The 20,217-nt window shown below is 39.8% G+C and overlaps 2 protein-coding genes across 14 annotated transcripts in view; one reads left to right on the top strand and one right to left on the bottom strand.

Moving 5' to 3' along the window:
• The window catches only part of LOC128691846 (pentatricopeptide repeat-containing protein 1, mitochondrial), a 32,141-nt gene extending 13,984 nt beyond the window's left edge, over nucleotides 1–18,157 (bottom strand). For 2 of the 11 annotated variants that reach the window (XM_053780763.2, XM_053780774.2), the window contains exons 1-5: nucleotides 16,379–16,477; nucleotides 6,104–6,834; nucleotides 4,322–4,459; nucleotides 2,230–2,404; nucleotides 996–1,144 (exon numbers count right to left, since the gene is read on the bottom strand). In XM_053780763.2, coding sequence (XP_053636738.1) covers nucleotides 996–1,144; nucleotides 2,230–2,404; nucleotides 4,322–4,459; nucleotides 6,104–6,820 — 1,179 coding nt within the window. In that variant the 5' untranslated portion in view covers nucleotides 6,821–6,834; nucleotides 16,379–16,477. Of the gene's footprint in view, nucleotides 1–995; nucleotides 1,145–2,229; nucleotides 2,405–4,321; nucleotides 4,460–6,103; nucleotides 6,835–9,008; nucleotides 9,036–10,570; nucleotides 10,655–15,970; nucleotides 16,161–16,291; nucleotides 16,478–18,020 lie in introns of those variants that run through there. The other 9 variants (XM_053780773.2, XM_053780765.2, XM_053780768.2 and 6 more) reach the window with 9 other exon arrangements.
• PolD1 (DNA polymerase delta) overlaps nucleotides 10,707–20,217 on the top strand; it is a 58,624-nt gene continuing 49,113 nt past the window's right edge. Inside the window, exon 1 of one of the 3 annotated variants that reach the window (XM_070100984.1) lies at nucleotides 10,707–10,729. The gene's annotated coding sequence lies outside the window, so the exon portion shown is untranslated. Of the gene's footprint in view, nucleotides 10,730–11,956; nucleotides 11,979–16,987; nucleotides 17,062–20,217 lie in introns of those variants that run through there. The other 2 variants (XM_070100986.1, XM_070100985.1) reach the window with 2 other exon arrangements.

Genomic DNA, 20,217 nt, shown 5'->3' with positions numbered 1-20,217 from the left:
AAAGATACAACATATCCCTCCAAACTGCCAATATCCTGAACTCCTCCTTTAGAGTGCAGGCATTGTACTTCCCATTTCCAGGACTCAAGTCCAACTATATAAAAATAACCGGTTTCCCTGAATCCCTTCACTAAATATTACCCTGCTCACACTCCAACAGATTGTCAGGTCCCAAATACCATTCGTCTCCATTCACTCCTATCAAACACTCCTGCTGGAAGTCCAAGCCCCTCGCCCACAAAACCTCCCTTACCCCTTCCTTCCAACCTCTTCGAGGACGACCCCTACCCCACCTTCCTTCCCCTACAGATTTATACGCTCTCCATGTCATTCTACTTTGATCCATTCTCTTTAAATGACCAAACCACCTCAACAACCCCTCTTCAGCCCTCTGACTAATACTTTTATTAACTCCACACCTTCTCCTAATTTCCACACTCCGAATTTTCTGCATAATATTTACACCACACATTGCCCTTAGACAGGACATCTCCACTGCCTCCAACTGCCTCCTCGCTGCTGCATTCACAACCCAAGCTTCATACCCATATAAGAGTGTTGGTACTACTATACTTTCATACATTCCCTTCTTTGCCTCCATAGATAACGTTTTTTGTCTCCACATATACCTCAACGCACCACTCACCTTTTTTCCCTCATCAATTCTATGATTGATGAGGGAAAAAGGTGAGTGCTGCATTGCGGTATATATATATTTTCAAATATAACAAAAAAAAAAAACGTAGATCAAAGTTTTTTTTTTCACACGTTTTCAAACGTAGATCTGCGTTTGGACAGTTTAAGGGTTAAAATCCATCACAAAGCAACAAATGTGTGTTAAAGAGCAAATTGCTGTTTAACAAATTTTGTACTAATATGATTATACTCTATTTTAGGGAAAGCACCAAGCCCATAGGGGTCATACAGCACCTAGGGGCTATGAATGCTTTCAATCACATGTTTTATATCAAAATTATGAAAGGTTAACAGATTACCATTAATGCATGTCTATAGCCTGTCTCCTTGTTAGAGACACAGGCTTGTAGCAGAAAATTAATAGTTTCAGTGGTGACTAGCATCCCTTGAAGAATCATGTCATCAACAATCTGGAAGGCTGTGTTGATATCTCCACATCTTCCAAATGCTGAAAAACAAAATTATAGTATAGTACTTTTTTTAGTGAACCAGCTGTATCTCACCGAGGAAGGTGAGCTAAAAAGAAAATGAAAAGTTTTTGTTTTTAAATTTATTAATTTTATACTGAAAGGGTTACTAGCCCCTTGCTCCTGGCATTTTAGTCAGCTCTTATGACATGCATGGCTTATAAGGAAAAATCTCCACTTCCCCATGGAGATAAGAGAAAATAAAGAAGAACAAGAATTATGAAGAAAATAGAAGAAATCCCAGATGGATGTGCAAATATGTATGTGTGTACATGCATGTGGAGTGTGACATAAATGTAAGCAGAAGTAGCAAGATATACCTGTTATCCCACATGTTTATAGTATACATCTATATATATTTTTTTCATCAAACCAGCCATATCCCACCAAGGCAGGATGACCTAAAAAGAAAAACTAAGTTTCTCTTTTTAACTTCAGTAATGTATACAGAAGGAAAGGTTACTAACCCCTTTCTCCCAGCATTTTAGTTGCCTCTTACGACATGCATGACTTACAGAGACAGAATTCTGTTCCACTTCCCCATGGAGAATATACTATATATATACATGTATCCTAGGTAGTAGGTTGGTGGACAGCAACCACCCAGGGAGGTACTACCGTCCTGCCAAGTGAGTGTAAAACGAAAGCCTGTAATTGTTTTACATGATGGTAGGATTGCTGGTGTCCATTTTTCTGTAGAACATGCAAGGTTTCAGGTACGTCTTGCTACTTCTACTTACACTTAGGTCACACTACACATACGCCTACCATCCGACTTACGACCTGCTCGACTTACGACCACTCGATTTACGACCTTGTTTTTTATGCCAAATTTCTGGGAAATAAACAACTATTTGTGTTGTACACAGTGTTTATCCTAAACCTTACAGTATAAAATACAGTGTTTGTATGTGTATGTTTGGGGGTCTGAAATGGACTAATCTAATTCACAATATTCCTTATGGGAACAAATTCGGTCAGGACTGGCACCTGAACATACTTCTGGAATGAAATAATATTGTAAGCCGGGGGTCCACTGTATACTTTGTAAAACATTCTTCTGTACCTTTCAACATAGCATGACTGGTTATCTGGTTGAAAAGATATCCCTTTTCTATCAACTGTTCTCGCAGTACAGTAGCCCGCTGCAGTCCATCTGTGGTTGGCCACGGTGAGTTAGCGCATGCATTAAATAGTCCAGTGTAAGCTACAGGTTGAATCTTATAGCCTCGGTGTTTCATCTGAAAAGATTACATTTATAACTATACAAAATAAGATAAAAATACAGTACACCTACCATCCAACTTACGACCACTCGACTTACGACCGTGTTTTTTATGCCAAATTTCTGGGAAATAAACAACTATTTGTGTTGTACACAGTGTTTATCCTAAACCTTACAGTATAAAATACAGTACTAACAGCAAAAAAATTAAAGTAAAACATGAAATACCAAAATAAAACAATAAAATAAAGTCATTACAAAAATGTTTTGTTGATATTCAGTAGTAAAGTTTGACTTACGACCGGTTTCTCGGAACCGAACTCGGTCGTAAGTCGGATGGTAGGTGTATTTATATAAAACAGTACAGCCTCTCCTCACTTAGTGATGTACTTGTTTACCAATGACTCGGACTTACAACGGGCTCTCTGACCAGTATGTTTACCTAAATAATGTATATTAGAGCTGATTTGCTCTATCCTGTTTATTACAATATACAGTGCACTACTGTATAAACCTTTAAAAATATACCAGAAATGTTATAAATGGTGCAAAGATGACATTAAAACAATATCAGTGATGGATGACACAAACCTACCACCATTATAGTATGCTCCTCACTTAACGACGAATTCGTTTACTGACGTGGTCTTAAGAATGAAACTCCGTCGTTAAGTGAGGAGAGACTGTACCATATTTTCTGGCATATATGGAGCAAGAGTATATAAGACACATAAGAAAATGTTTCCAAGCAGTTGTAAGGTAATGTTAGTAAACACCTGCTAAAGCATAACCCAAAGCCTGCCCTTGATCCTGACTTTGAGCATACAAGGCGCAAGCTGATTTTCCAAGACTTTTTGTGGGGAAAAAAGCATGCCTTATATGCTCGGAAATATGGTAATTTAAAAAATATAGAATGGGTTTTAAAAGGAGGTAGTAGTACTAACTGGAAAATTAAAATAAATTACACGACACAGGAAACACTGAAGATGGGACACCACAAGTACAGCTATACAGTATGCCTGAAACAAAAGCTATGTCATAACAAACAGGTAATTGTATGCTCTGTAGTGATCATTCTTTGCATTACAGGAAATATTTAGTCTGCACAATAGAGTACTGCACAATAGCCCCATCAGCCCAGCATCAGACAATAAATTTAACCCTTAAACTGTCCAAACGTAGATCTACATTCACATGCGTAGCACTCCTAACGTAGATCTACTTTTTTTTAAATGCTTTCAAATGGAGAAAATAAAGGTCGGAGCGCTACACACGTAAACGCAGATCTATGTTCGGACAGTTTAAGGGTTAAATGTTAACTTGGTTCTATTGAACTGTCTATTATGACATTCTATCTATTATGACATTCTATCTATAAAAAGCAAGCTAACCATTATCATGATTAATGCATTATAACAGATGTTGTAATTCCATTACTTTAAATACAAAGATGCCATCAGAAAAAGCACTAAGAATCTTAAAAACTTCAAATTGGCGGATGTGATATTAACTTTGTTAATTATTGGGCTGTATATTTCTGTGGTGCCGCTGGCAGAGGTTTCTAGTGGGCAGCGGTAGGGAAGGACCAAACTGGAAGAATGCTCAGTTTTCCATGGCCAAATCTCTAGCAAAAAGAATTTTCCTCAGTGATGACAGTAATTCTATGCAAATAGAATTCAGATCAGTCTAATATTCTGCTTTTTGCAGAATATTAGACTGATCTGAATTCTATTTGCAAAGATTTGTGAAAAAGTGGGTTAATATGATTTAAATTAATAGTATTCCTCTTATACCTGGTAGTGGCGTATTCTTTTACCCTGCAAGAGAGCAGTAGATGATACTACAAGTTTAATGTGAGTTTCAGGGGCATTATTTGCAAGACATAAATCCTCCTGTCTAAAGTTAGGTGAAAGCTGAACAGTTCAAATATTACCTTATTGTAAAGTGAAAAAGCCTTCTTGGTGTACCCTGCTCTCCCGCAAGCATTTATAAGAACTTGGTAGCAAAAGTCATCAGGTTTGACCCCAGCAGCTGGCATCACCTCTTCTAAGATTTTCAAAGCATCTAACAGCTGGAAATAATATATTGCTCATTAAAAACAAAAAGTCACAATACCGTGACTGGAATAATACACAAATAACCCGCACATAGGAGAAAGATACTTATGATAACGTTTTGCTTTGACATGGACCATTAACTAGTTAATGGGACCAAAACATATCATCATAAGTGTCTTTCTCCCATGTACTCACCTATTTGTGGTTGCAGGGGTTGATTCACAGCTCCTGGCCCTGCCTCTTCACTGAGCTTTATCGTACCTCTTCTTAAAGCTATGTATGGATCCTGCCTTCACTACATTACTCTACAGACTGTTCCACTTCTGACAACTCTATGACTGAAGAAATACGCCCTAACATCCCTGTGACTCATATGTGTGGGTTATTGTGTATATCTTCCATTATTCAAGCCTTTATCATATATGAAAACCAGAAAATTTTCTATATTGTACTAGTAATGAATCCATTACTGTATTAGCGCACTGTACATATGCAGTGGTTTCCCTGTATCTGCAGTGGATAGGTTCCAAGACCTACCGTGGATGCCCAAAACCGTGGATAGTAGCAAACCCCATATACAGTGGTACCCCAAGTTTCGAACAGCTCCCAACTCGACCAATTATGTAAGTGTATTGTTGTAAGTGCTTTTGTAAGTATATTTTCGGGGGTTTGAAATGGATGAATCTAATTTACATTATTCCTTATGGGAAAAAATTCGTTCGGTAATGGCACTCGAACAGCCTTCAGGAACGAATAAAATTCAAAACTTGGGGTACCACTGTATAAGCCCTTTTTTATTTACATACACACAATAAAGTTTAATTGATAAATTATGCACAGTAAGTAGAGAATTATCACTTTTTCACTGATGGGAAACACTTCACGGCATCTCTTAGGCTTTGAAGAACTGCAACCATCACTACTTTTGTGCTTTATGACCATTATTAAGCAAAATTAAGGGTTATTTCAATTATCCACAGTAAACTGTGAATAATTGAAACCGCAAAAACCGAATCCGTAGATACGGGGGTTCTACTGTAGCTTGTAATATATGAACTAATTTTGAGTTTGACTAACCAAGTCTAGATTTTTTATGTTTCCAAACTGAATGAATAAAAATACAAATCTAATTGTAAAAAATTATTACATTTATTCATAAAACTAAAATAATAATAATATGATGCAAGAAAATCATCAAAGTTAATTATCATTTGAAAATGCCATAAAAATTACCTTAAACAACTAAGATTAATACTGTTGCAAATGTAATGCATTAGTTTCTCCAAGATCACTTTATGCTGTACTTTATACTTTTTTTTTTTACACACCATCCTTCTCCCAATGAGGTAGAGTGGCCCCAAAAAAAAGAACACTTTCACCATCACTCAATCCATCACTGTCTTGCCAGAGGCATGCCTACACTATAGTTCAAAAACTGCAACATATCTCAACCCCTCCTTAAGAGTGCAGGCACTGTATTTTCCACCTCCAGAACTAGAGTCTGGCTAACCAGTTTCATGAATCCTTTCATAAATGTTACTTTGCTTACACTCCAATAGCACGTCAAGTCATAAAAATCACTTGCCTCCACCCACTCCCATCTACAAGCTCACTCATGCTTTATACTGTATATCTATCACTAAAAGTGTGGCACTAACCTTTCTTTCCTTGCACAAGCATTTCATTTGTAGTCCATAATATACAGGGCTGTGTTTCCTTTCCAGCTTTGAATCTTGGTACCTTTGTTCTCTAGCATCACCTTTATCACCAACTTCATCTACATGATCAAGCTTTGGTGGATCAATTGTACCAAATTCATCACTATTGGTGGCCTTGGTCAAGATTGCCTCTTCATTTTCTGAACCAAGTACCGTGCTAGCATGTTGCAACCCTTCTCTAGGGGTGTTACATACCCCGCTAGCTTCTCTTTCCACATTTTTTTCCTTACCATTTTTCTTTAGAAAATACTTATAATGCTCTTCACTATCATCCTGCACAATACTTAGTGAATTAATAACTTCCTCGTTATGTGCATCTTGAAACCTCTTCCATTTTTCTAAAACATCTTCTTCTTGGCAGTCATCCAAATTAGCCACTAACAGTGTGTCTCCTTTCCTTCCTTGGTTATGAAAGTTTTTTTTAAAGTAATTAATTTTTGAAAAGCTGCCATAAGCAGTCTTTTCTTTACATTTATATTTGTAATTTTGTTCATTTACACTAGATGATGAAGCTAGGCGTCCAAATGTATCAGCATCAGCTTTGTCAGAATCAGCATTTGAAACTGTTAAAGAAACTAACCGGAGCCAGTGTGGATTGCTAAATGCAGTTTGCAAAAAGGGATGCCATTTTCCAAACCCGAATTTTAAGGAATACATTGTTGATCATTTATCTGGAAATATAAAAAAAAACTTTTATTACACACAATGATATTGCTGGGATGAGATTGGCATGTGATTCTGATCCAAGTCTTGATATTGGTAACAGCCCACATTATCATTTTAATTTTCACTTACTAGAGAAGAATTTTTAAGGCCAAGGACATTAGACTAGCAACCTATTGTCCAAATGAAAACAGCTATTCACTGGTAGCAATTTAAGAAGAAATGTGGCATTACCACTCCTTCATGCCAGTATTTGATTTGTACCGTACTTGACGTAACAGTGCAGAAGTTTTAGAATTACACTGATCAACATCTTTGGTTAAACACTGACTTTACCTATTAAATATAAGTAATTCACTACAAGCTTGTATGTCTGTCTCTAGGTCCTGGAAGTTGGCACCCTCTGGTTCTTGTAAGCCATCCTGAATACAGTGGACCCCCGCATAGCGAACTTAATCCGTGCAAGAGGGCTGGTCGTTATGCGAAATGTTCGCTATGCGAATTAATTTTCCCCATAAGAAATAATGGAAATAAAATTAATCCGTGCAAGACACCCAAAAGTATGAAAAAAAAATTTTTTTACCACAAAAAAATGTTAATTTTAGTACACACAAACTGAAAAAGGCATGCACAATTACATGACACTTACTTTTATTGAAGATCTGGTGATGATTGATGGGATGGGAGGAGGGGAGAGAGAGTGTTAGTGTTTAGAAGGGGAATCCCCTTCCATTAACACTTGAGGAGGCAAGTCCTTTTCCGGGGTTACTTCCCTTCTTCTTTTAATGCCACTAGGACCAGCTTCAGAGTCACTGGACTTCTTTCTGTCCATAGAGCTCTGTACCTCCCGTTCCTTTACGATTTGTCTAAAATGGGCCATAACATTGTCATTGAAATAGTCACCAGCACGCCTTGCAACAGCTGTGTCAGGGTGATTTTCATCCATAAAGGTTTGCAGTTCAACCCACTGTGCACACATTTCCTTAATTTTTGAAGTAGGCACAATGGATTCCACAACTGGCATAGGCTTCTCAGGGTTAGCCCCAAACCCTTCAAAATCTTTCTTAATTTCCATACTAATTCTCACCCTTTTTACCACAGGGTTGGCACTAGAAGCTTTCTTGGGGCCCATGGTCACTTATTTTCAACAAACAGAACCGAAAACACTGTAATAATACGAAATATTCCGAGTGTATGCTTGAATGTTACCGCGGAGGCTAGCTGGTAAACAATGGGACAGGCGGCACATGTGAGGCTGGCTGAGGCCGCACATTGGACGCGTCTCGGACGAAGTTCGCTGAGCGGGTTTTTGTCTACTATGCGGGGCAAAATTTTAGCGATCAAAGCGTTCGCTATGCGGAATGTTCGCTATGCAAGGCGTTCGCTATGCGGGGGTCCACTGTACATGTATTTTAAAAATTACGTATATTCTTATTACCATATATTTTTAATGATCATTCAGTTTAAAGCTGCCCAAAGTGCTTTGCATAACAAGGGGCTTTCTATAATGAAGTAATATATGACAATCACCTTAACTGTATAATATACCAAAATAGTTATTTTTGTGTTTTTGTATATTCTGACTTGTTAAAAATTCAAAATTGTCTTCTTGTTAAAAATTCAAAATTGTCTTATTATTTGAGTATCAGACAAGTATCTTCACCAGGTGCCAGATCAACCAGGCTGTGATGGATATGTGGGGCAGTGGGCCTCCAGCAGCAACAGCCTGGTTGACCAGGCGAGCACTAGACGAGCCTGGCCCATGGCCGGGCTCAGAGAGTAGATATAGTACTCTCGAAATTCTTCAAAGGTATATCAAAGGTAAAGGTATAGCTTCTGAGTTTGTATAAGCAAAACAAAGTTTGGGTAAAATTGTTTATACAAAAGGTACCTATACACTAGGTAAAGAATGTCTATATATAATTTATAGAATGACCTGCCCTGTGTAATACTGGCTACCAATTCAACAAATAACTAAAATCTGAAAGAAAGAAAAGACAATGAGATAGTTATCTTGAAGCTAGCCACCATCTATAGTTTACCGGTGAAAAATAAGAGGTTCTGTTCCAGGGGGATAGCTTTTGAAACTACCCAAACATCATTATAAATCAGCTTCCTGAACTAGTCGAGGAACTTAGCAATGATCACACAAAGACTTGACATGTCAGGGTACAATGCTCACCTGTAGATTGCTTCCCCAATGAAGGAGAGATCTTAAAAGAATAATAATAATATTAACAATATTAATAATAATAATTATAATAATAATAATATTTTATTTCAGCATGATACAATATTTGTATAGAAATGGTTGATATTTAGTTTTGTATGCAGAAAGCCTGTAGTTATGCAGAGCATTTTTGGGCAAGCTTAAGAATACAATGGTATATGCCTATATGCAAAAAGATTGAGCTGTGTGGCCTCTACACACACCATCCAACTGCAGTATCAATATCATTTAATAAACTGTTTAATTGCCAGCCAATCTGACACTTCCAATTATAAAATAAACGCTAAACCTGTTTGGGTTGTTGCAGATGTCCTGTCTTCAGTGTTTACCTGGAGGGTGTTCTGGGGGTCAACACCCCATCCCCCATGGCCCGGTCCATGACCAGGCCTTTTGGTGGATCAGGGTCTGATCAACCAGGCTGTTACTGTCAGCCACACACAAACAGACATGTGAACCACAGCATATAATTCTAGATTTCAATTCTAACAAACCTCTGGCTGTCTTGAAGACAGCACTTGTCAAGGTCTTCAAATCGGATCCTGACAAAACCAGGCTGTGGCTGGTATGTTGAACTGTCTGCAGCCAGCAGCAACTGTCTGGTTGATCAAACTTTGATCTAACAGGAGGCCTGGTCTGTGACCAGACCACAGGGGTGTTAACCCCTGGAAGGGTCCTTTAGGTCCTTTGGTACCAAACTTGCACACGAAAATCACTCCATATGAAAGCAAAAGACTCTGCAGGAGATGCAACATACCCCCGATGAAAAGCAGGGGTGCCACAAGTACACTGAGAGACAACACAATAAGTGTTCGGGGCCCAAGACTGTTCAATTGCCTCCCAGCATACATAAGGGGATTACCAATAGACCCCTGGCTGTCTTCAAGAAGGCACTGGACAGGCACCTAAAATCAGTACCTGACCAACCGGGCTATGGTTCATACGTCAACTTGTGTGCGGCCAGCAGTAACAGCCTGGTTGATCAGACCCTGATCCACCATGAGGCCTGGTCTCAGACCGGGCCGCGGGGGTGTTGACCCCCGAAACCCTCTCCAGGTAAACTCCAAGTAGGTATCCTTCAGTTTCTAGCACATATAAATTGCTGTTGGACCCCAAGTGTATTATTGCTTTACTATGCCAAGATAACGTTAGTTTACATCCCACAAAATAAATACCATTACAGTAATATTAGTTACAGTAATGTAAACACAGTATACGTGGCATACACCTGGAGGATGTTCCGGGGGCAATGCCCCTGCGGCCCTGTCTATTACTGAGCTTTTAGCAAGGGGAAGTGCTAAATCATGTATGGGTCATGCAGTGCATGGGGACTGGAAGGCAATTACATTCAAACCAGGGAAGTATAATTCCAGTTCCTTGGATCAAGAGCCTCTCACTAGCCTCATCTGAAATAATTTTATTTTCAAGACTAGAATGCTGATGTACACTAATAGCCCAATTTAAAGCCAATTTTTTTTTTTTGATAACCACTTCACCACCAATCAAATTATATTCACAAATTACTAAACCAGTCTGGGTCACTTAAAAACCAGCAACTTAATGAACTTAAACTGGTGTGCAAACAGGTAATGTAATTTTGCATCTGATAAGCCAAGGATAACTTATCTAGCAAGATAACATATCTATTTCTCAGGAATAAGAAAGTGTTATTTCATGTAAGTATACAGATGTATCTTACATGTCTGTTTTACATTTTGAAGATTATTTAATCAAGCACATTTATTATAGGCATGTGTGTACATACTGTTATTAGTGTATATTCTAGGGATTTGCTTTGTTCATAGGGCTCATGTGGTGCCTGGGGTATGACAGACAATCAAGTTTCCTCTAAGGAAGAGGAGGGGTAGATCCAGTTCCCTGGATGAAGAGCTTTTAAGCAACATCAAGACAATTCTCTCAAAGGGTACACATACATGCAGTATGATAAATTAAAACTCAAGTTAGGATGATGATGATAATAATAATATAAATTATTTTATTATTATTATTATTATTATTATTTAAGAGAAAGCACTAAGCTCACATGGGTCATACAACACCTGGAGGAATGAGAGGCAATCAGGTTTGATCCACATAAGAAGTTTTTGAGTTAGAGTTTCCAACCATTACTTGCCAGAACTAAGGCATCAGTACAGTACTATACACACTGAAACCCTCTCCAGGTAAACACTACCTCTGGACACCATGAAATAAGTAAATGTCTCTTCTGCAAAGCATTATTAAAGGTGATATTAGTGAAAAGAGCACTTTATTTGCCTTGCACTCCATGTCTGAGTCAATCAACAATTAGTACAGAGTCATGTAATGTACCTGGCTAAGTACTTTTTTTTTTTAACACAATGGCCATTTCCCACCAAGGCAGGGTAACCTGAAAAAGAAGAAACACTTTCATCATCATTCACTCCATCATTGTCTTGCCAGAGGTGTGCCGATACAACAGTTCAAAAACTGATAAGTATTCTTAATCATAATCTAGTTTTAAGTCTCCCTGAAATGCTCTGCAGAATAAGGGGCTTTCTATAAATTAGTTTAAATATGTCAATTACCACAATTGTACAATGTACTGTACTTCACTTTATAGAAATAAAATTTCTTTATCTTTTTTTTCTTTAATGTGGCAGAGGTAAGGTTAAGGAATTTAAAATTTTGAATCTTGAATATCGGATTTTGTTCATTATTAACCAGGAGGATTATGCACAAATAACCTGCACATAGGAGAAAAATTTTTTCTCCAATGTGTGGGTTGTGTGTGTAATGTTCCATTCATGGTATTGTGCCTCTTTATTCTTCAGGAGGATTAATAGCCTGGGATAACCAATAAAGCCGTCATTAGACTCTCTGGCTTATTTCCACTGGGGTCCTCTCCCCCAGGGTGCAACCCACACCAGTTCAGCTAACATTCAGGTACCTATTTATATATGGCCAGGTGAACAGGGGCAGCAGGTTTAAGGAAACATGCCCTACAATTTTGACTTGTCTGGGGATCAAACTCTGGTCCCTCAGTGTATCAGTTGAGGCCACTAGCAAATGAGCCACGACCACCCAGATCTAATTCCATGTATCATGAGTCTCTCACTGACATCGAGGAACTTCCCTCAAGGGGTTGGATCTAAATAAGGCACAAATTCAGATCCGTAGCCGAGGCCTGGTCATGGAGGGGGCCACGGGGGCGTTGATTCCCGAAACTCTCTCCAGGTGTACTCCAGGTATGCTTATACCTTTAAGACCATAAGAAAGGAGGAACACTGCAGCAGGCCTAATGGCCCATACTAGGGAGGTCCTTCTCAAATCCAAACTCATAAACAAAAATATCTGAGAACATAAGAATGACAGAACACTGCTGCAAGCCTATTGGCCCATACTTGGCAGGTCCTTGCTGATTCATTGGGGATTTGCTGGTACTTCCGGCCCGGGTCTTCTCCAGATGGTGACCCGGCGTCCTTGCTGATCTAAGTTTATTTAGGTACACGTATACATTATGCATAGTTACACAAATTTAGGCGACTACAATTATCATATATATATGTAGTAACATATGTGTAAATTACCTAAGATAACCCCCCAAAAAAGTCAAAGTGACTTATTTCCATTGTGGTCCTTGGTAAGGGGCTCTTGATCCAAAGAACTGGATTATCCTTTCCTTCCTTGGATCAAACCTGAATGCCTCCTATTCCCCAGGCACTACATGACCTCTTTGGGTTTAGTGTTTTCCTGAATAAAATAAAAAATATATCTTTTGAGTCGAATCCAAAAATATGAGGGACACAAAGAATGTCATTATTTTAAGAAACAAAAAGAGGCTTTCTTATACCATATCTTAAGTAAATAAGTAAGTCTTGCAATAGGAAAGAAATAATATAATTATGGACCCCAATGGAAATAAGTCAATAATAATAATAATAATAATAATAATAATAATAATAATCTTTATTGGGGGGCCATCCCCCCAATGAAAAGCAGGGGTGTCACTAGCACGTTAAGAGACCATACAATAAGTGTCAGGGGCACGAGACTGTTCAACTGCCTCCCAGCACACATAAGGGGGATTACCAACAGACCCCTGGCAGTCTTCAAGCTGGCACTGGACAAGCACCTAAAGTCAGTTCCTGATCAGCCGGGCTGTGGCTCGTACGTTGGTTTGCGTGCAGCCAGCAGCAACAGCCTGGTTGATCAGGCTCTGATCCACCAGGAGGCCTGGTCTCAGACCGGGCCGCGGGGGCGTTGACCCCCGGAACTCTCTCCAGGTAAACTCCAGTACATGTACAAGGTATACAGACCATAGTTGACATCAATGTCATACTACTATATAGAAAGTCCTTTGTTATCTATAACATTTCCCGCAAATTAGGTCAGTTTTATCCCAGGATGCGACCCACACCAGTCCACTAACACCCAGGATGCGACCCACACCAATCCACTAAGACCCAGGATGCGACCCACACCAGTCCACTAACACCCAGGATGCGACCCACACCAGTCCACTAACACCCAGGATGTGACCCACACCAGTCCACTAACACCCAGGATGTGACCCACACCAGTCCACTAACACCCAGGATGCGACCCACACCAGTCCACTAACACCCAGGATGCGACCCACACCAGTCCACTAACACCCAGGATGCGACCCACACCAGTCCACTAACACCCAGGATGTGACCCACACCAGTCCACTAACAACCAGGATGTGACCCACACCAGTCTACTAACACCCAGGATGCAACCCACACCAATCCACCAACACCCAGGATGTGGCCCACTCCTGTCCACCAACACCCAGGATGTGACCCACTCCAATCCACTAACACCCAGGATGCTACCCACACCAGTCCACTAACACCCAGGATGCGACCCACACCAGTCCACTAACACCCAGGATGTGACCCACACCAGTCCACTAACACCCAGGATGTGACCCACACCAGTCCACTAACACCCAGGATGCGACCCACACCAATCCACTAACACCCAGGATGTGACCCACACCAGTCCACTAACACCCAGGATGCGACCCACACCAGTCCACTAACACCCAGGATGTGACCCACACCAGTCCACTAACACCCAGGATGTGACCCACACCAATCCACTAACACCCAGGATGTGACCCACACCAGTCCACTAACACCCAGGATGCGACCCACACCAGTCCACTAACACCCAGGATGTGACCCACACCAATCCACTAACACCCAGGATGTGACCCACACCAATCCACTAACACCCAGGATGTGACCCACACCAATCCACTAACACCCAGGATGTGACTCACACCAGTCCACTAACACCCAGGATGCGACCCACACCAATCCACTAACACCCAGGATGCGACCCACACCAATCCACTAACACCCAGGATGTGACCCACACCAGTCCACTAACACCCAGGATGCGACCCACACCAATCCACTAACACCCAGGATGCGACCCACACCAATCCACTAACACCCAGGTACCTATTTTACTGATGGGTGAACATAGACAACCGGTGTAAGGTAACACGTTCAATGTTTCTACCCTCGCTGGGAATCCAACCCAGACCTTCACCGTGTGAAGCGAGAGCTTTATCCACCAGGCCACGGGACACCTAACTATACTGATAATTGTACTTATGTATACCTTTGGATTTTTAGATTTTGCCACCGAAGTGGCTAGTTTATTGTGCACCCCATATCCATCCTGTGGACGGTAGCGCGAGAGCATATGGATACACAAAAGGCCTAGGAACTAGGCCCCCAAAGGGTTAACAGGAATACATATGGATTTATATCTACATATCTATAGTTCACTTATCTGTTACAAGCAAATTTAGGAAATTTGCTTAGTATATCTGGTATCTTATTTTCATTAATAAGATATCTTGACATATCACATAGGTTATTATACTGTCTGTCTCTGTATTCCTCAATAAGTGGACAATTAAGCACATAGTGTTCAAGAGAATGACCATATGCCTGATCACATAATTTACATTTAGTTTGATCATCATCTGTGTGTCTCCCAAACTGCCAGAAGTACTTGTAACCAAGCCTAAGCCTGGCCACTACAACATCAGTCAGTCTGTTCACATTGCAAGTTGCTCCATAAACATACTTATCTACGTTCATGTTATCATAGTGGGTTATAGATCTACTCAGGCTTCTAACTGCATTCCTATAACAATCATTTTCATTATTTACTTCTCTCCTAATATTATTCCTAATGCTAGACACAGTTATACCAAAGTTATATTCTACATTCTCCTTCTCGATACTCTTCTTGGCTAACATATCAACTTTATCATGAAGGAGTAATCCAATGTGTGATGGGATCCATAGCAATTGTACATTAATTCCTTTGTCCCTAATTTTTGAGTATCTATACCTGGCTTCCCCAATGAGCATGTTGTTGGAGTCATTATATGAGCCAAGAGCCTTCAATGATGACATAGAATCAGTAATGATGATAGAGTCAAGCTCAGTGTCATAGGTTAGCTTTAGCGCCATTAGGATTGCAAACAATTCAGTTTGCAGTGTAGACACCCAGTTGTTAATTCTTATGCCTAACTCAACAAATTTATTATCGTTCTTAACTAGGGAGGTGGCAACAAGAGCAGATGCAGCCCTGCCAGAAGACTCCTGTTTAGATCCATCAGTGTATATAACTTGTGATAACTTGTTACTACCAGCTAGGTGAGAAATTTCTTCTTGAGCAGTTGCTCTAACAAGAGATTTAAGGAAGGGATTACTAGCAATGAGCTTCTTGGGAGGAACTTGTAGGTATGTGATATTAAATGAACACATCTTCCATGGAGGGGTGAAATGCTCTTGTTGCCTACAGTGATACAGTTCATGCAGGTTATAAAACTTAATGCAATTGCACGTTTTCACAATCCATTTAGATCTGTGTGTATTTACCTCTAGACACTTGGTAAGATTCACTGTGACAGTGTCTGGTTCGTTTCTTAACATTCTAATACCGAGTACAGTGTTAATCTCAACAATCCTATCACTGATACTAGAAATACCAAGCTCCTTCCTCATGTTAAGAACTTTTGTAGATCTGGGACAGCCAAGAATAATCCTGAGAGCTTCATTTTGCATTAACTCCAAGGGTCGGAGAGAACTTTCTCTAGCTAATACCTGTACCTAAACTTACGCAAATAATCGAGTTACGCAAATAATCTCAGTTGAAGGAAGTATAGCAGTGCTTAGAGAGAGACAAAAAAATACACCTACTGAGCCGTACTAATTTACATACACCTGAGACATGTGTCTCAATTACACCACATGTCATGCTTCACAAAATCCTTATTTTTAGCGTACTAGGCCTACCAGGCCTCCTTCCTGAAGGCCCAGGTGGTGGTGTTGGGGTTGTAAGGTACACTGTCAGCTTCATCACTACTCGCCTATTATTTATTTATTTATTTTATTTATTTATTTATTTAAAAATTTGTGCACACATACAGAGGTACAAAAAATACAGAAAAGAGCAGTATGCCAAAGCCACTTATACTATGCATAGCATTACGGGCTGGCTTAAAATTAACTTAAGATGAACTAAGCAATGATGACATCGGTGATAAAACTTTAATGTAAACAGATTACTATAAAGCACAAGTGAGTATTACAAAGACAGGTCATATGGTTGTATGCATTGTTGTACATTCAGTAGAATGGAGTATTCTGTTAGGTAGTGTATTTAAAAAATAATAAAGTTAGATTGGGTTTTAGGTTTAACATTTATGTGATATAATTGTGAGAAACATTTAAGATATACAATTTATAAGGTTCAGTTATTCAGTATTTATTTGGTTTTGGGTGAGTAAGTGATCTTTTAGAAGAGACTTGAATTTATAAACAGGTAGTGTTTCTTTTATATTTACAGGTAATGAGTTCCAGATTTTAGGGCCTTTTATGTGCATTGAGTTTTTGCATAGTGTGAGGTGGACACGAGGAACATCAAAGAGTGATCTGTGCCTTGTGTTATGGTCATGTGTTCTGTTGAGGTTGGCAAGGAGATGTTTGAGGGGAGGGTTAATATCAGAGTTAAGTGTTCTATGTATGTAATAGGTGCAGTAATAAGTATGAATGTTTTGTATGGTGAATAGGTTTAGTGTATTGAATATTGGTGGAGTGTGCTGCCTATAGTGAGAATTTGTTATCATTCTAACTGCAGCCTTTTGTTGGGTAATTAGTGGTCTGAGATGGTTACTTGTTGTTGAGCCCCATGCACAAATTCCATAGGTGAGATAGGGGTAAATAAGAGAGTGATATAGGGCCAGGAGGGCTGACTGTGGAGCATAGTACCGTATCTTCGATTCAGAGTAATAATAATACTAATAATTTTATTTAGGTATAGGTATACATAAGAACAGTTTACATAAATTATTATACATAGCAATATGTGTGTAAGTTACTCAGGATAACCCAAAAAATAGGTCAAAGTGACTTATTTCCATTGTGGTCCTGGTAAGTATATTTAGGTACAAATACACATAAGTAAGTTTATTCTGATATACACAAATACAGTTACACTGATTATCATACATAGCAGTATATGTATAGAGAACCTACGATAACCCAATTATCATACATAGTCTAAATTGGTTTAGAAAGACACGTAAGCAAATACTATAACATATTTATTAGAAAACGTTTCGGTCCTGGGACCTTGATCAAGAAGAAGTGATCAAGAAGTGATCAAGGTCCCAGGACCGAAACGTTTTCTAATAAATATGTTATAGTGTTTGCTTACGTGTCTTTCTAAACCAACTTGTCGGTATTTATTACCAAGGTTTATACCATAGTCTAAATTACTTAGTATATTGTATTGTACTGTATTGTATTATATTGTTATAATAATCATCATATAATACTATGTTTACTACCAGTACATGTACAAGGTATACAGATCATAGCTGACATCAATAACATACTACTATACATGTAAATCACTATTATATACCTTTATTGAATACTCTTGTTGGCGTATGGAAGAAAGTGGAGGAGAGAGGAGAGCTTATTCTTGGGAAGGGGAATCCCCCTCCAAAAGGCCTTCAGGTATGAAGTCCCTATCCGGGGATACTTCCCTTTGTCTTTTACTGCCACTGGACCCTTGTTGCACTAAAAATCTGTCCAGAGAGCTCTGTTTCTGACGTCTCTTTAAGATTTGCCTAAAACGGGACAAGGTATTGTCATTGAACATGTTGCAGATATAGCTTGTATCAGCTTGGTCAGGGTGATATTTTTCCACGAAAGCTTGCAACTCACTCCACTTTGCACAAATGTCCTTAATCACTGAAGAAGGCAACTTCTCCTCTCTCTCTTCCTCCTCCTCTGAAGTAATTTCCTCAGCTGTGATCTGTTGCTGTTCAAGTTGAAGGTCTTGCAGGTCTTCAGTAGTTAGCTCTTCCCTGTGGTCCTCCACCAACTCTTCCACATCCTGACCTCTCACATCCAACCCCAGGGACTTCCCCAAAGCCACAATAGATTCCACAATAAGCGTAGGGTCGTCAGGGTCAGCCTCAAACCCTTCAAAATCCTTATCGAGGACACATTCTGGCCACAATTTCCTCCAAGCAGAGTTCAAAGTCCTGGAAGTCACTCCCTCCCAAGCCTTACCTATCAAGCTTATGCAATGGAGGATATTGAAGTGATTCCTCCAGAACTCTCTTAGGGTCACTTCAGTGTCCGAGGTCACTTCAAAGCACCTTTGAAACATTGCTTTCGTGTAGAGTTTTTTGAAGTTAGAAATGACTTGCTGGTTCATGGGCTGGATTAGAGTAGTGTTAGAAGGCAAGAACTTCACTGTTATAAAACTGAAGTTCCTAAACAATTTGTCTTCCAAGTCTGGAGGATGAGCAGGAGCATTGTCCAGTACCAGGAGGCACTTGAGTGGCAAGTTATTTTCCAGGAGATATTTTTGCACACTCGGGCCAAACACTTCATGGATCCAGTCAATGAAAATTTGACTAGTGATCCATGCCTTATTATTAGCTTTCCACATCACACACAATTTACTCCTGACGACATTATTTTTCTTAAACACTCTGGGATTTTCAGAGTGATACACCAGTAAAGGCTTCACTTTGAAATCCCCACTAGCATTACCACACAACAAAAGAGTAAGCCTATCCTCCATAGGCCTATGTCCTGGCAGTGCCTGTTCCTCTTGTGTGATGTAGGTCCTCTTCGGCATTTTCTTCCAAAAGAGACCTGTTTCGTCACAACTGAAGACTTGTTGGGGGACGAATCCTTCAGTTCCTACATACTTCTTGAATTCATCAACGAATCCTTCATCCTCAGGTTTGTCAGAACTTGCAGCCTCACGATGACTTACAACACTGTGTATTCCACTACGCTTCTTGAATCTGTTGAACCAGCCTCTGCTGGCCTTAAATTCACTAACATCAGCACTCGTTCCAGGCAGTTTCTTCACAAGATCAGCATATAACTGCCTCGCCTTTTCACAGATGATGGATTCCACAACAGTATCTCCCATTAATTGTTTCTCGTTGATCCACACCAACAACAACTTCTCCATATCTTCATTTGTTTGTGATCTCTGTTTTGTTAGCATATTTACCCCTTTTGCAACATTTGCTTCCTTGATTTCTATTTTCTTGGCCAGGATAGAGCAAATTGTTGATTTCGGCTTGCCATACAGCCTGGCGAGTTCGGCTGCACGTATTCCACTTTCGTATTTCTCAATAATCTCTTTCTTAAATTCTATGGTGTTTCTCACTTTCTTTACCATAGGACTGGCACTAGGAACCTTCTTTGGGCCCATGGTGGCTTATTTCACAGTCCCACTCAATAAACAACCACAAAAAAAATGGATTATTGCGAAATGTTTCGGAAGGACGCGTATAGTGATACTCAATCGACGAGTGACAGAGTCACACTGAGACACATAAGCATGACTGGCGGCTTCCCTGGCGGACAGACGTCCGATATTATGATACGTGTGATTTCCGGGTTGAGGTACGAAATCCGGACCGAAATTTCGCCCTAAAAAGTGGTCTGATTTCCGGGTTGAGGTACGAAATCCGGACCGAAATTTCGCCCTAAAAAGTGGTCTGATTTCCGGGTGGAGGTACGAAATCCGGACCAAAATTTCGCCCAAAAAAGTGGTCTAAATCACGTACGATTCGGTGCTTACG

The sequence above is a fragment of the Cherax quadricarinatus genome, chromosome 75 (genome assembly GCF_038502225.1).
Source record: "Cherax quadricarinatus isolate ZL_2023a chromosome 75, ASM3850222v1, whole genome shotgun sequence".
In the NCBI taxonomy this organism is placed as follows: Eukaryota; Metazoa; Arthropoda; class Malacostraca; order Decapoda; family Parastacidae; genus Cherax; species Cherax quadricarinatus.
Note: the sequence above shows the minus strand (reverse complement) of the source record. Positions and strands in the feature narration are given on the sequence as shown.